The sequence below is a fragment of the Epinephelus fuscoguttatus genome, linkage group LG7, assembly GCF_011397635.1.
Source record: "Epinephelus fuscoguttatus linkage group LG7, E.fuscoguttatus.final_Chr_v1".
NCBI lineage: Eukaryota > Metazoa > Chordata > Actinopteri > Perciformes > Serranidae > Epinephelus > Epinephelus fuscoguttatus.
The window spans coordinates 11,771,421-11,788,231 of NC_064758.1; the positions used below are offsets into that span (position 1 = coordinate 11,771,421).

The following is a 16,811-nucleotide window of genomic DNA, read 5'->3' on the forward strand; positions in this document are numbered from 1 at the left end:
CCCGTGGTCCTCTTTTCCTCTCCTGCCTTTCCACCTTCCTCTTGTCTGCCTATTACTTTCTAGTCTCCCATCCCTCTCTCTACCCGTCTCTCCCTCCCCCGGCCCCGACCCCTCTTAGCCCTCTCCGTCCTCCCTCCCCCCACCTCCCTTTTCTTGCCCCTCTCTCCTTCATCAAGCCCATTTATTGCCTGTGCTCTGCTCTTGGCCGTGAATATATCTGCATAGTAATAGGCCGTTAATTAGCTCGAGCCGGGGTGCCTGTGTGGAGATCGTCATAATGGAGTGGGCTTGGAGAGAGAGCTCACCTGGGCCACTTCTCAGAGCCTCCAGGCCCAGTTCAATGGCTTTGATTCATTTTGTGGACGTGTGAGTGTGGACATGTTTGTGTGTCAGTGTCTGTTCCTTGTGAGTTGTACAGGATGTGTCAAAGTAACTGCATTGTGGCGCATAAATTTATGCATGCAGTAAGTGTTTTCTCATTTGTGTATGTGAGGGTGTGTTTATGCTCTGTACCCCTGATTAGCCAGCCTACCTAGCCCTCCTCTCTTTGCTGCATAAATAGGCGTGCTGCTGTTTAAGTCTTTGATGTCAGCTTTGCCGGCCCCCACAGGACTCTGCAGGCCTGTAAAACTACAGTGCAGTTATCACTGCAGCAGCTGTAACATAAACCCACATATTATACACCACTCCCCCATCACCTTTCACCCCTGAATCTTTGACACTGCCTGTAGGAAGCCGGGGTGCAGGAACCAGCCGCGTTCAGTTGCAGATAATGGAGTTCTCCTCGTGGGCGTGGCAGGTGTTTGAAAGAGTAGCACAAGCTTGCAGCACGGACATATAGTATCAGCGCAGATGCACAAGCAGGTTTGCCTGCAGGCAAGCACCCAGACGGGCTCATGTGCAACCTCACATGGCCTCACTCAGCGTGCTGAAAGGTGGATGCAGCACCTGGACCGCCAGCCTTTTACATTCTCATACAAAAACACATAAGCAGGTGCACGCACAGTCAGAAGGAGCACACAGAAGGCACAGACTTGGCACAGCAAATTACGCTGCGAGCTAGTTACATACGCTGTTACAATATTAGAAATTTGCATTAAAAAAGAGGTTTGGAATAGTTTAATTGAGCATGCGGGAGGAGGAATAATGCATCTTTAAAGAGAGGAAGGGAAACAAATGGGAGGGAGAGCACTGGAGGGAAGAGAGGGACAGAGATGAAAACTCTCTAAGAGCTGGTGAGGGAAAAGACAACTGAGAAGGAGGCATGAAGGGGGAAAGAGAGATACAAAACAGAGTGTTAGCGGATGAGACAGAGATTGTGTCCATTGTGTCAGGAATAATGCGTCCCACACAGCTCAAAGGTTAGCGCCGCAGCCTCAGGCCACCATGACCATTACAATATGAAAGGGGATGCAGTGAAAAGAAGCACTCAAGGGAGGGGGGCAGCCCACGCTCCGGCCCCCAGGAAGGGCTCTCACATCCAGGCAGACAGTCCGCTGCGGCCTCCTGTTCAAAGACCACAGCTACGTTACACACTGGCAACTTTTGGACTCGTCTTGTTGGAAACAGTTTGGAGTTAAACTACTCTGCGATGACATCACCATTAGTTGATTAGTTGATTTTTGTGGCAATGCTTGTTGGTCCAATTTTCAGTAAGTGTGACCCACTTTAATTAAACTGCGGGTTGAGACTCAGACTTACCGCTTTTGGACATGGCCGTGACAAGATGCAATAATATCTTATAATGAGTCTGAGTCCCCTGTTGAGAATCTAAACTTCTCATTTGGTTCCTGCGCTGTATAACTTAATGATGTATGCCTCGTTTTATTGCTGCTCACTTTGGAGCTTTATTGGATAAAACACATAAGGAGGCCTATTTATAGATCACATAGCACAGCCGGTCTTATCTGTCTTCTAAACACTATGCACATTATAACAACCCTGTCTTCTTGAAATTATGTTTGTATATTACTAAATTGCTCTCATAATTACGCTGAGTTAACAATGTACTCAATGCCTGGATTGTGTTCAGAGACTTTTCTTTGATTTATCAAAACACTACATTTGTGTACCATGCTGAATTTGCAGGATGGCGGTTGTGGTGGATGGTTGACATATGAGGTACAGGACTGTGACATCACATTCACAGTTTTGTGTCCAGATTCCACCTTAGGTTTAGGCAACAAAAGCCCTTTGGTGAAGGTTAGGGAAAGACTGTGATTTTGGTAAAAAGGTAATAAAAATAATAAGCGAATTGAATAGTGTATTGTGAGAGTACCTATTTTTGCGAAAAACAATGAAATACATTGTCAGTGAACATTTTGCTAATTCGTTCAGTACCAACATTTGTGCAACTTGCCAGGCACGTTGATGAACAACATTTCCTCATTATGTTAATATGAAACGTAATTTGCCCGGCCTTTCATTTCCCTCAAAAACATATTGACTTTTTCAAATTATTTATATATAAACGGAATTTCTAAAAGGCAAGGCCACATAAAAAAATATGTGGGAGATACAATGTCAAACTAATCTGAGCTTTTAATCAGAATCACAGCATGCCTACAGTTGTTTAAAGCACTGATTAGGCTATTAAAGGAATACTTCACTTGCAAAATGACCGTTTCGATATCAGTTACTCATCATTTGTTACCTTGAATTTCTTAAGAAAACTTTTTCATATGCCTCCAAGGTAGAATCCAAAAACAGCAGACATTCTTCTGAATACAGACGTGAGCACTGACAGCATCTGTAAGAAGACAAACCAACACCTATTCTTTTTAAGGAAGCTGAGGAGTTTCAATGTGAATAAGACAATCATGAAATTGTTCTTTTCTGCTTTCACTGAGACTGCTCTGTCTTTTAACAGTTTTTGTTAGTTTGGTAATCTGAGCCTTAAAAACAAGAGCAAGTTGGAAAAAGTGGTCAAGTTGTGCTGTAGTGTTACTTTTAATAACCTACAGCTTCTACATGAAGAGAGGGTTACCTCTAAAGCTCGGCTGATTGTCTCAGACTCTCAGCATACCCTCCATGTTGAGTTTCAGATGCTTCCATCAGGGCGGAGGTTTAGCCTCCCTAAATGTAGCACTAAGCATTACAGATCATCCTTTGTTCTGTCTGCTATCGCTTATCTTAACCAGCGGTGACCACTAATTGTCCATGATTTATCCCTGACTGTGTGGTTCTGGATTCTGTGTGTTATGTATTGTCTGTTTTGTTTTATCTATGACTACTGTCTGTATCCCAGACTGCCCCCTGGGGACATTAATGTTTTACCTTGCCTTACCTTACCTTTCCTTTCCTTTCCTTTCCTTTCCTTTATGAGTTGACATAGTCTTGGTCTGCATTTAACAACAGCAAAACTATATCAAAACATTGGATTACAAACCCTCAAACAAATCGTACAGTATAGTCCATGTATCATTTTATCCAGTTCTATGCTCAATACTTCACGCACATGTATTTGCGCTAAGACGTCACAATTTAAAACATGTTGATATAGTTTTCTGTTATTAAATGCGGACCATGGTTACTTCAATTAATGAGTAATCTTTGCCTTTTTTGGATTCTCCATTCACTGTGGAGCCATGTGAGTAAAACAATGTTTTCTTCACAAATTTAACACGCAGTGAGTAATTGCTTTACAAATGGTCATTTTGTGGGTGAAGTTTTCCTTTAAAGCTTTATGCCTCAAAATGTGTTGCTGGCCATCATTTGAATCAGCACATGTTGTCATGGTTTTGCGAGCTTTAGATATAAGCCTAACCTTCTGATTAGGAAACAATTGCAGCTTTATCTGCGACTCTATCCACATTGACCAGAATTAAATAAGCACTTTCATATACGTTTGTGCGGGGCTATTGCTCGCATATCAACAGCTTTGTTCCATCGATCCGGCCTCGCCAGAACAAAGGCACGGAGAAGATGAAAAGGCGTTTGACCCGGCTCTGTTGCTAGGCCTTGTTAAATAGCAGGGGATTTTATTGACTACATTGCAGCAGCGCAGCCACTTACCCAAGTCCAGGCATTGACAGCTCTACTGTAGGACAAGTCTCCACTGCCCAGGTGACCCAGAGGAATGCTACGATGTCAACATGGTGGACAGCCTGTGTGTATAGGCGTGTCTCAGTCCGTGGGTGTGTGTTATTGCGGTCAAGAGTGTGCATTCACACAGCTGTGAATGTGTGGGCACACGTCCCTGCAACAAGAAATCGATAAACCCTGGGGTTAATAGTGAGGAGGAACTGGCTCACCAGCTCTGCTAACAAACATCAGACTGTTAGCATAACCTTAGTCCACCCCTCTCCCCATGGAAATCCACTGGCATTGATTATAAACCTCACACTGCAGTTCAGTCTAGTCCCACTAGCTTATCGCTGGCTATATGAAGCCCCTATCACTCTGTCACTCCAGTATAGGCGATTTAGGAGTTAACCCTCTAAAATCTGAATAAACCAAGGACAGAGGGACAAAGACAGAACGAGGATTAGACTGAAATCCAATTTAAAGTCGGTCTTTCTGGCGGCAGGGTGGCATTGTGAGCCGAGCAATTGTCCTTCAGTTTGGAGGACCCGGTTTTAAACCCCTGTGGTGGCTCATTACTGCCGTGCTTTTGCACTAGACTTGTCAGAGATCACTTGTCAGTCAAGTAGTGATAGGTATTGGTGGTATTGTGACTTATTTTTCCTTTGACTTTACAGTTAAAACAAGTTTGCATTTCTATAGGTGGGGCTCTTTCAAAGAATAAACCGCTCTCTTCTAATGAAAAGCCAGATACCAACTGATAAGAACAGAACAGATAGTATAGACAGTATAGAACGAATCCCTGGTGTGTTGTATCTGTCAGCGAGAAGGTACCAACATGAATGCGATTTTAAGGCAATACTGTGAAATGAATTTCAAACTATCTCTGCATGACTGTATGGATTTAGGCATTGTGCAGTATACAAATGTGCTCAGCATAGCTATTATTTTAACATCTTCACTAAGGCTAATTTAATTATTGTAACCATAGACTGTATGAAGATGATAGACCTCACCCACGGACTTGTGGACTCCCGTTCTGAAGCCATGGATTTGACATTTTGGCTATTAGCATCTTGGATTTTTGGAGCCAGAAATGAGCCGAGGTGACCATGTTTACACAAGAGGGTTATTAGCTGGTCATCCAAAATGGCCACACCCTCTACTATCCACTTTTGGTGTTTATTTCTATCACAAGTTCAGTATTTAATTTCATTTAAACTGGTATTTAAAAGGTCTTGTAAAGTCTTTAGCTTAACTTTTTGTAGCCTGTAGACACCTTTTGGTAAAATCAAGACTTAAACTCTTTCTGTACCAGGCTGTAAACATGCTAATTTGTGCTCTAACGTTGGACATTTTAACATGGGGGATCTATGGGGATTATGTTCCATGTTAAAATGCCCAACTTTAGAGCAGAAATAAACATGTTTACAGCCTGGTTCAAAAACCAGATAATAGATAATAATTAGATAATTTCCCCTTTTTCCCCCCTTTTTATATTACTAACTTATTTACATTTTATTAAAGCTTAAATTTACGCATAATTAAGGGCAGGCCACTTTGAACAGGATGTCTGCCAATAGTGTCTTCTGCTTCTCAGTCAGATCCAACCTTCATGGTCACTTTTGTCTTAAAAAAAACACAAAAAAACAAACAAACCAAGTTAGCAACGACAGAAATGCCAAACTCAAGGCTTCAGAACAGCAGCCCACAAACCACTGGGTGACGTCACAGTAGCTCCAGCCATTATTTTTTACATCCATCCGCTTACCCATAACAAAAAAATATCATGCAGCTTTAGACGTGAGTATATTTTTGGTCTCTTGGGGGCAGTACTACTCTAAGGCAAAGTCAAACGCTAGCATTATCATCAAGTTGCCTTAATATGCGATCTAAAGTGTTAGCTGGTGAGCTTGGTGAGATGTGCTGATAGTGTTTTGTTTTGTTTTGTTTACCTTTGAAAGCAGTTTTTCCCCTGCGTCCGGTCTTTCTGCAAAACTAAGCTAGCAGCCTGCTTACTATAGCTTCATATTTACTACATATACAGTGGCACCAGTCTTCTCATTTAACTCTCAGCAAGACAGGGAATAAGCGTATTTGCCAAAATGTCAGCAAATATTAGCTACAGAAGACCTTCAGTAGAATTTAGCTGCAGTCAAAGTGCAACATTAACATGGGATGCAGTGTGAAAATAAATCCGGTGAGTGATAACCAAATGATGGATACAAACAAAGGACCCCACAGGTTCCCAGTCAGCTCCTCGGGTGGATGTGAGTTGGCAAGTAGCGACCGTGGGTGTGTGTGTGTGGGGGCTGATTTGTAGGAGGCCTGATTGAGTAGAGTGACAGCATACGGGAGAGAGGACTGACGTAACATGTAATTAGAGCTCGCTGTTCTTCAGCCATTTAAGTGAAATTTAGTTCAGAAGTGGTGTAAAGACTATAAAGCCAGGACTCGTTCTAGTTGAAAGAGAATGTCAGGAGTTTTTTTTAGAGTTACTGAACGTCAACTTCTGTCAGTCTCTGTAATTATTGTTTATTTAATTTTTAAGTTGTTTTCATCATTTTGCAGCAAACTGCACAGCCCAGCATTGAGTGGTTTCTCAGCTGGAAGTGACAAAAAAATTGGAAGCGGAGACTTCCTGTGTATTCTGTCAGTGATTGACAGAAAGCAGAGTGTGATTTAATACAGCACTGATATAAATATATCAGTGGTCATATATAAATACATGAGGAAAATATGATCAAGCTGAGACTTTGAACAAAACAAATGTTCCTACAAAACAAGTTGACGGGTGAATTTAGAAAAGAATGCCGCACTGCCACAAATTATTTTTTACTGTAACATCATAAAAACGAGCATTGCTAAATTAAGCAACTTTTGATTTAACTTCTCTATTTAACTCATATTAAGTGTAAAGTAAATCCTTTGTGTTCTTGTACAAACTTCCCTTGCACTGCTTTTTTCCCCTGGTTGCCATGATAGCCTTGTTTTTGTGTGGTAATCCATGTTTGAATGTGCATACATTCATTTTGCTTCCTCAACTCTGAAGAAGAAGAAGAAGAGAAAAAAAACAAGTGTTATATAAAAACAGGCTTATCTTGGTCTGCCAGCTTAGTTCACTGTAAGCCTCCAAGCATGGAGAATAAGAAGGGAGGAGTGGATCGCCAAGGATTCTCTCCTGCTCTCTTATGGCTGCGTTCAGCGTCCGCCCTGGCCTTCGCTGACAGCTGGAATAAAGTCTTAATGCACAAGGCTGCGGTTACACTCGTCATTCCAACGTGATTTCTGGAAATTAGGCCGTGACCATTTGATGCTGTGCGAATGTGTTGATGCATGTCCATGCTGGGCCTGTCATTGTGTGATACGCATCCTCCGTTGAAGGTTTTCTTTTCACCCGTGTTTCCAGTGTTTCTGTTTTTCACCTTGCAGCAGCTCTCTGTGAGCGTATTATACCTAATCTATTATCAGTTCAAGTCGCAGTAGCTGGGTTTCCATCAGTGTGCTTTTTAATGCTAATTATAATGAGCAATTTAGAAATGATCATCAGTAGAATTGACAAATTTGCATTAGTTTTTTGCATTTTTAACAAAATTGATAATGCCCGTTTGTCTTGTAAATGTTTTACCACATTTAATTTCCTTTTAAGTTGTTTTCAGATAAAATGATAAAATATGATTGACATTAAAAATGAAAATGTCCAATACATAAATGTTTTCTGATGCAGCTTCATGCTGCGTTGAGGAAATGTATTTACTCATTTGTTTTGAGAAGTAAACTGACTTATGGAGGCTCAAGAAGACCAAAACTAACAAACAACAATAACAAAGTAAGAGTGGAGGATGAGATATAAATGTTGCCCCCTTTTTGTGTTTTAAAAAATCTTAATTGCAAAACTGAATTATTTTTTCAAATGTCATTTTTGTTGTTTCTTTCATAGCCTGACTGATACTGGATCTTTGAGGCCGATACTGCTAGCAATGTTTAGCTGTTTGATAAAATGGCAAATAGTGCTTTTGTTTGCTTGTTTGTTTTACATAAACCAAAACACACTGTAAAATCTGACAAGTTGATCGGACAAAAACAAGGAAGCTTTTAAAGTTCCCCTCCCTCAAAAACATCAAGTAAATATATTGTGCGAAGTTGTTGCAACTTAAAAAAGACAAGTGAGGGTTAACTTGTTCTTTCTAAGTGTTCGCAACTTAAGGAAACCAAGTTAGTCTGACTTAACTGAAGAATTATGTTTACTCAGCAGAATTTAGGAAACTGATTTCCTTAGATAAATATGTGTGTGAAATAGGGCTGTCAATGAATATTCTAAATTCGAATTTAAATTCGAATTTGAAAAAAAAAATGGACCTTCAAATGTGAAAATTTGTATTCGATTGTGGGGGAAAAAAAAAAACACCACCGCAGCTGTCCTCTTTGCAAGTGGGCGTTGGCATCAGACGTGCATTTCTCCACGCTGGTCGACAAGCGGTTCTGCTCCCAGCTGTTGTCTCCGTCACCTGGCTTGACACATTCGCTCGCGGCTCGCTCAGAAAATGGACCAGACGCTGAAACGATCGCTGCAGGGTGCAAGCCGGTCACGGTCCGGTGCTTCGAGGCTATTCGCAGTGCTTCCACGGGCGGTGTGGTCACGGGTCAGAGAGGGGGGGCGAGCGAGAGGTCCACGGTTGTTTATAACGTAATGTTATAGATAATTGTTTTATGTGTTTTAATGTGTAGGTATGTAAATGTTTTCAAAGACGTTTATGTTGAAATAAAAATACCTACAGGTAGTTATGTTTCATATACAAGTATGTTTCCCTGTATTAGTTTGCCCTCTTGTGGACATAATGCGGAAAAAAAAATATTCGAATGGTTCGAACCTATGAGTTATTTTTAGAAGGAATATTCGAACGTCATTTTTGAGCAATTTTGACAGCCCTACTGTGAAATATGTATTTTGTGTTATGACATTTTATGCATGTGGGGGAATAAGGATATCTGCAAGACCTGTTTTGTTAACCTGTTTTAGAATACACAAATGCGACTGATAACTTTTATTACAGATCAAAGCATGTCATGTATAATATGCATAGTTTATTATTTATTTTTGTTAACAAACAGTCTAGATAAGGATCTGTTAGTTTTCTTTTTTTAACTGAGGTCCATGTTAAGCAGGACATTTTACAGTTGAAAAATAAAAAAAAAAAACTTGTCAGAGCTGTCTTGTTGACACACTTGCTAACACAGACTTCTAGTTTAACATTTCTGTATCGGACGTTTTTGCATCAGCAGCTGTACACTGTAGCTGCAATGGCTCACTAAACAAAGACAAATGGAAGTGTGAACTCATCAAGAGAAAAAGAGGAAAATTGCAGATTATATTTAAACAATTTTGGTGTTAATTGCTTCAAAATCATTAATCAAACTTGCTTTTTCTCCTCCTCACATTCTCCCTCGCTCTAGGTGCCTATCCTGTGTTAATGGAAACTTCCCCTGTCACTGGTGCAAATATCGCCACATGTGCACGCAGGACGCCAGCGACTGCTCCTTCCAGGAGGGACGAGTCAACACCTCAGAGGTGAGGTGACGCACAAACATCCACGTGTAGTTAAACACTCTCACAAACACTTGCACACAAAGATTCAGAAGCCCAGACATGCCAAGCAACACACAAACACATTTACAAGTACCTATGCACATGCACACACAAGTATGATATAGTGGCATAGTAATTCCAAGGGTGCAGCTGGGACCTGTATGCCATTTGAGTGTGTGTATGTGCGTGTATGAATGAGTGCTGCTGTGAGTGGCCCAGCAGCAGCTGTTGTACTCCAAGCAGCGCTGGATTTATTCACTTATAAACAAGTCGGGGTGAATGAGTATGCAAATGGCAGCGCGCGCTACCATCCCAAATGTTATATTTGCATGAAAACCCTCATCTATCCACGAGCCGACTCGCTTTCACAGTCCCTCTGTCTCCATCTAAGTCGCTAATTCTCACTGTCTGTCATGCAAACACAGGAAGTCACACTGTCAAACATGGAGTGAACTTCAGAAAGTCGCACTTAACACCCAACCACCCTCACTTCTTTGTCTCTATTTCTTTCTTTATCTCTCATTCCTCTGTTCTCGCCTGTGCAGTCAGACCACAAATCTTATTTTATCCTAGCAGAGGAAAGTTTTGTGTGTTTGATACATATTCAGGTTGTCCCTCTTGCTCCTCTGTCACTCAGCCTATTGTTGCTTGCTCTCTTTTCACCTCTCTCTTTCTTTCACATACTCTTTCTTTCTATCCAAAAAACATGAAAGGATATAACAGGGAAAAAAACAGACAATTGAAAGTCCACAGTGGGGGTGGGCATGAAGGAGGCGTGTTTATGAATATGTGCGTCTAAGTGTGTCTGTATGCATATGTTTATATGTGGGTGCCTATCTGTTTGCATATTCTATTTGTATGTGTGTGTATATATTCATGCATTTGTAACTATTTTATGTAAACTTTATTGTCTTTGCTTAAAGGGACAGTTCACCCCAAAATCAAAACCACATATATCACCTGTAGTGCTGTTTATCAGTCTAGATTGTTTTGGTGTGAGTTGCTTAGTGTTCGAGATATTGGCTGTAGACATGTCTGCCTTCTCTACAATATAATGGAACTAGATGGCACTCGGCTTGTGGTGATCAAACCTAAAAAACAAATTTATGTAGGAACTGTTTTCTCTTTACCAAACTTAACCCACTAGCCATATCGCTGGGCAGCAGGAACTGTGCATCTACTGCTAGCTCACCTAGCACCACTGGGCTGGCCATATTACAGCGCAGCTGAGGAGGAAGCCATTATTTTTTTCATCTCGCACTGTCACAAGCATGAGGCTCTTCATCCATGAGTAGATGCACGCTTCCTTCTGCCCAGTGATACAGTTGTCAGGTGCAGTTTGGTAGAAAAAAACAGTTCCTACATGAAACTGCTCAACCGGAGGTCTGTTGATTATCTTGAGTAACCAGGTCATGATTTCTGGAAAGACATTGCTGTTGAGTTTTTCAAATGTGTTTTGTTGGGACTTTGAGCACCACAAGCCGAGTGCCATCTAGCTCCATTATACTGGTATATCTCCAGCACTCACAACTCACACCAAAACAATCTATACTGATAAATAGCACTGCAGGTAAATGGAAAAACATGTATTTTTTATTTTGGGGCGAACTGTCCCTTTAAGACATTGCTTGTGTTCATGTGTATGGTTGTCTGACAAATATGACAAGAATGTGCGGTGTGTGTGTCATGACGTCTGTTAAAGTGTACAAATCAGACAGCAATTTTAAGGCATTTTGTGTGTGTGTTTGTGTGTGCGGGTCGAGGGGGATACCACTTGACTCCACACACACCCTGTCATCACATGTAATGTCTAACACACCAGGCTGACATCCATCCTCATCTTGTTTGGAGAACCACACCAATTCAACCCCTTTTTTTCTTTCTATTTTGTCTTCTGATGTACTCTGTCTTTTTGGTGCAGGCGTTGCCATGGTTATCAAGACACTTTGAATGTCAGGGGGGTTTTGCTGAATTTTGATAGACACACACAGACACACACACACACACACACACACACACACACACACACACACACACACACACTCATACCAGTGCCATCACCACCTCCTTACATGGAGTATTATTATTATTATTAAAACAGCAGAGAGTGAAGAGACAGCTGTGTGATGGATACATGTTGTTTTGATGTATCCGAATGTTCTCCCCCTGTCATTGAGCAGGTAACATTTTTTGAAGCAATGCATATGAGTACTTGAGCCAACAGCATTAGTTTTGTCATCACACATTTATCTCCTCTAGCCTTGATTTTGTTCCAATTTGCCAGTTCGTAGCCCCTGCTGAAAGCGATATTGCCCATCTCCGCTGCCTGAAAAAGTTTCCCCCTGTGTCATTAGCAGTAGGTTGCCAAAGTGATTGAATTCACACTACACTGGTTGTCTTCCCAAAGGCATTTGTCATATTTCTTGAGGCTGACTTCACTTCATATCTGATAAAACTCATAGCATCTGTGAATCTGTGCTGCAGGTACATCACAAAAAAACAAAATACACTCTCTCTTCATGGTGTTAATAGATAACCACTGATGTATATGTTTTTGCCCTTTTCAAATAAATGTAATCATCTGATGTCACTTCCTGGATATGCAAATAGATATAAATCAGCTGTGTTGTGACAGCAGATAAACAGAGAGGCACATTAGGGGCGACCAGGCAGAAAATTGCCAGAGTCGGAGAAACACTTGAGATGGCCATGAACAGAAATGTGTATAAACACAAACAATGAGAGAAACAAACACCAGGACAGACAAACACAGAGACAAACAAATTTGCTCTGCTCCGATGAATCCCAGCATTGGGGCTGGTAGAGCCAACTGGGCCGACGCTGGGCCCGAGGGTTGGTTCAAATGACTTCATTCAGATTTAAGGAAATAGGAAAAATAAGACAATAAAAAACCAACAGAAGAAGTCAAAGAAAAAGAGTTTGTTTGCGTTAATTTTCCTGTCTACAGGCTCGCCTGCTTATGCATTCATTGATTGCAAACTCGCTCGCTTGTTAATTAAGTCGTTTATTCATTTTGCATGGGATCGCTTTTCACTCAGGAAATTTCATGTCCCACACATGAATTAATGTGTTCATGATTGACAGCAGAGACACAAAATGGCTGCCAAAAAGCAACCCCAGAAGGGAGCTTTGACAGGAAGTAACTTTTTTTCTTCTTCTCTTTTTTGTGCATGTAAAATGCTTCAACAGTTTTGTCATTGGTCATGGCCTGAGCTTCTGGTTATTGATGATATGCTAGTATTGCCTTCACCTATTGCTGGAAGTATCATAGCTGTGAGAAGCATATTCTTATGCTGCAAAAGAACATCAACCCAATCACCAAAAGAAAATGTTGGCATTGTACATTTCTGCAAGGCACAGATACATTCTATTTGTACGCTTCATATACAGTATGTAGTAGGCTGTAGTTTGCTGAAACATAAAATGCCAAAATGTATTCTGCGTTGCGGAACACATGTTTGAGAAGTCTTTTTTAGTTTAACTTGTCATGATTTCAGAAGTTTGATTTGCAACTTTTACTGTGGATTAATCTGATTCAAAAGTTTTTGCTGCTATGAGAGTGAAAAAAAAAAAAGCTATTGTGGATTATGGACTCCTACATGAAAGTCGGAAGTGCTCCCAGTCCATCCACCATCCCAACCTCCTGACCTCCAATCCTGAAATTTGGCACAGAGACTACTGAGGTCTTGTGTAGTGTCAATTTTTATACCAGCAGTCATTTATTTCTTTCTTTATTCGTGTTCCAAAAAAAGTGTAGCTTCTAGTGTGTATTTATTTAAGCCTGATGTATTCATTAAGACTGAGTGAAGTCATCTGAATCTGTCAAAAGAAGCGTTCATTATGAGCCAGTGCTTGTTCTGCATCAACCGCTCTGAAACAGTTTATTTAACCATCGAGGCTCTGACCTTTTCAATATGTGAAACTGCAACTCACAATCTCTGCCTCACTGTCATCTTTGTCTTTCTTTCTTTCTTTCTTTCTTTCTTTCTTTCTTTCTTTCTTTCTTTTGCCACCTTCCACCCTTCTTTGCCTTTCTTTTTTGTCTTTCCTTACCATTTTTCTTCTATCTTATACCTATCCTTCTTTCTTTACCTTACCTCTTCCTCTTTTCAGTCCTCCCTCCTTTCTTCCCTTATCTCTTTTTTCTTCAGTTCTCTCCTCTTTTCTCTCTCTGTTTTCGTAGCAGCCTGACCTCCTTACATTCAATGAAATACAGTAGGTCCATGATGCATTGCTGCTGCACAGGGGATTGAACTGGTGGCTTTGTAGCCTAGTCTCATTGATAATCATTAGCAGGCTGTGTTCAGCTCCAGATGAACAAAAGGTGAATATAGGTAGTGGATCAGAGTTAGCCTTCGTGCTGCTAATTAGAGGATGAATCACCGTGATGAGTGAGTTGGTTAAATAGTCATATCTAAGTCTCCTCGCTGCTGCGGGAAACGCATGCATGGAGGAACGCATGTGCATTCAGCAAGCAGAGCTTTCTACACACAAATTCCCACAGTATCACCGCTCAAAGCATGCCATGCACCTCGCCAGCCATCTCCATACGGGCTCCCGGTTTTGATCTCTAACCCAGTGAGCTCTTTCCTCTTGTTCACCCTCATCCTCTCAACAAGTCAATTAGCTGGAGCCAGACACCCTCTCTTTTTGTCTCTCGGCTACGGGTGTCAGAGTTACATCTGTCTTTCCATTGTTGCCGGAGCACAGGCTGGTACACAGCTCTGGAGTCGCCCAGCTCGGAGGCTCAGGGGCTGGGGCTGGCACAGAGCAAGCGTCCCTTCTCCCTTTGGGTCTCTCTGGCTGGGGTAAGCTGCCTGCCACTGAAAGACTCAGCTCTGCGCGCGCACGCGCGCGCGTGCATGTGTGTGTGTGTGTGTGCGCGCGCACGCACGTGTATGTTAATTATTCAAAGTGTATTAAAGCTTAAAGATGCATCTCCAGATGCCTCTCTGATCGTTGGCGTGTTTAATGGAGAGAGACAGATGAGATGAGAAGCGAAAGGTGGAGCATCTACAATAAAACATAAGGGGAGGAGTGTGGCAGTGGCCTAGTTGTTAGAGAAGAAGCAAGCTTGCTAAAACAACCGGGGGCCTCATTTATGAAACTATGTGCTCACTGCACATATTTTAAAAAAGAGAGAGAGAAAGAAAAAATGCATTCTGCAAAAATAGTGCATTTTATTATGCAGGTTACACATTTTAGCCAGCCTGTAATTTTGTTCATGAGTCTCACATCTGACCCCTTCAGCTCCACAGTAATAATACATAGCTGACATTTAAATCAGTATATATGATAATACTCTATATCAATCCAATACACTGAGATAATGCTTCTAAAAATAGTTTTTATCCATAAAGCTGAAGTTAAATTAACAGGATATAAATGGAAGACACATCACCAGAGCCTGCCTTGATGTGTTAACTGTGTTTTCACTTCAGAGGAAGGTCAGGGGTCACGATAAGATGCCTCTAATTAAGTTTGTGTCAGGAAGCTCATTTTAATTCTCTCATTATTCTAGAAAAACAGCAGATTGGACGCTGCACTTGTCCAAATTGCTCAAGGCTAATTGTCAACAAGCTTTATGAAATTAGAATTGATTGAACATATTATTGCAGTTGGCATACTTAAATAAGACTCAGAAATTATTTTTTTTAAAAGCAGGACTGTAGAGATACTACAAGATGAAGGGGATATGATAAAGAAGGAAGGAGATAGACAAATAAAAGGGGGGGAGGAACCAGGTGGGCAAAGTAAAAGGAATTAAGGATAAGAGAAGGACATCAGAGTTGAAGGGAGCAACATACGAGTGAGCTGATGAAAGGAGGAGAAGGATGGAGGAGTGGGAGGAGGATGCAAGAGATGTTTAACCATTCAGGAGATGAAAGGATACTTGAGGGTCATGACACTGCCCGTGCTTCGTGTCGCCTCAGCATCTACTTAATAATTCCATGTCATTTAGTTAATGCTATCTGCCCTACTTTCTTGTTTCCTGAAAGCTCTGCGGCTGAGGACCATCTAATTGCATCGTGTGTTTGTCTTGCCGTTGCACAACGTAGTTTTGTCTGCAGAACATAAATAGGAAATATTCAAATGTCAAGTCACAGAGGATTCTCAACAACATCCTTGTTCAGTGCCTTATTCCAGGCTTCTGTCATTGCTACATGCAGCAGAACAGATTTGATATTTTTATGTCATTAACAGTTCCTGACGAAATTATAGAAGTATTAAGTGGGAACAGTCCCTGATGACTTGTATCACTCATGACTTTTTCAATCCAAATGACACTTTCCTCGTGTCGTCTCTCTTCTGACCCCACTTCTCTTCCACACTGAAGGCTTAATGAACTTCAATCCACTGTTGCTCTGAAAGCGTGAGTAATCATATGTGGGGAATTAGTTCTGAAAGTGTTTTGATGGTGCACACTGTCTCAGTGGATAAATTTAATGACCGTCAAACTGTTAAATTGTGCACTGAGGTGGAGGGACATGGGAATTAACTCGGGTATCAATGCTCTTTGGTCCATTGTTCTATGCTAACAGGCTTTATCAACTGTATGTAGAGCAAAGGATGAGATTTGATTTTATCCTTAAAATGCATTCATTAGAGACTAAATGTATAGGGAAAAGGTTGTGGGGGTTGACTAAATTGGATGTCCAGTCCTTTTTTCTTTACTTTTTTGGGCGCTCTATCAATATTACTTCATAGATATTACATGAAGTTCAATTTATCTGTCACAAGGAGCAGCCCTTAGCTCAGCCTGTTCTATTAAAAGTCTATTAAAGGTCCAGTGTGTAGGGTTTAAGGGCATCTATTGGCAGAAATAGTGTATAATGTTCAAAACTATGTTTTTACTAGTTAATAATCACTTGAAAATAAGAATCATTGTGTTTTTGTTACCAGAATGAGGCTTTTATACCTACATACGGAGCAGGTGCCCTTCCCTTTGTTTCTGCAGTAGCCCAGAATGGACAAATTAAACATTGACTTTTGATAGGACCATTCGCATTTTCATGTTTTTGCGTTGGCCACAGTAGGTCTTCTACGGGAGAAGTTTCAGTTCTGCAGTCTCACAGCTAGATGCCACTTAATCCTACAGACTGAATGTTGAAAGACTCTACTGAATTTCTTTTAGGGCTGGGTGACTGGGTAATTGGATTTACTTTTAAATTACGATTTT

The 16,811-nt window shown here is 41.1% G+C and overlaps 1 protein-coding gene across 1 annotated transcript in view; it reads left to right on the forward strand.

Moving 5' to 3' along the window:
• LOC125891449 (plexin-A1-like) overlaps positions 1–16,811 on the forward strand; it is a 365,915-nt gene that overhangs the window by 215,323 nt on the left and 133,781 nt on the right. Inside the window, exon 10 of the mRNA XM_049580754.1 lies at positions 9,478–9,592. Coding sequence (XP_049436711.1) covers positions 9,478–9,592 — 115 coding nt within the window. The remainder of the gene's footprint in view (positions 1–9,477; positions 9,593–16,811) is intronic.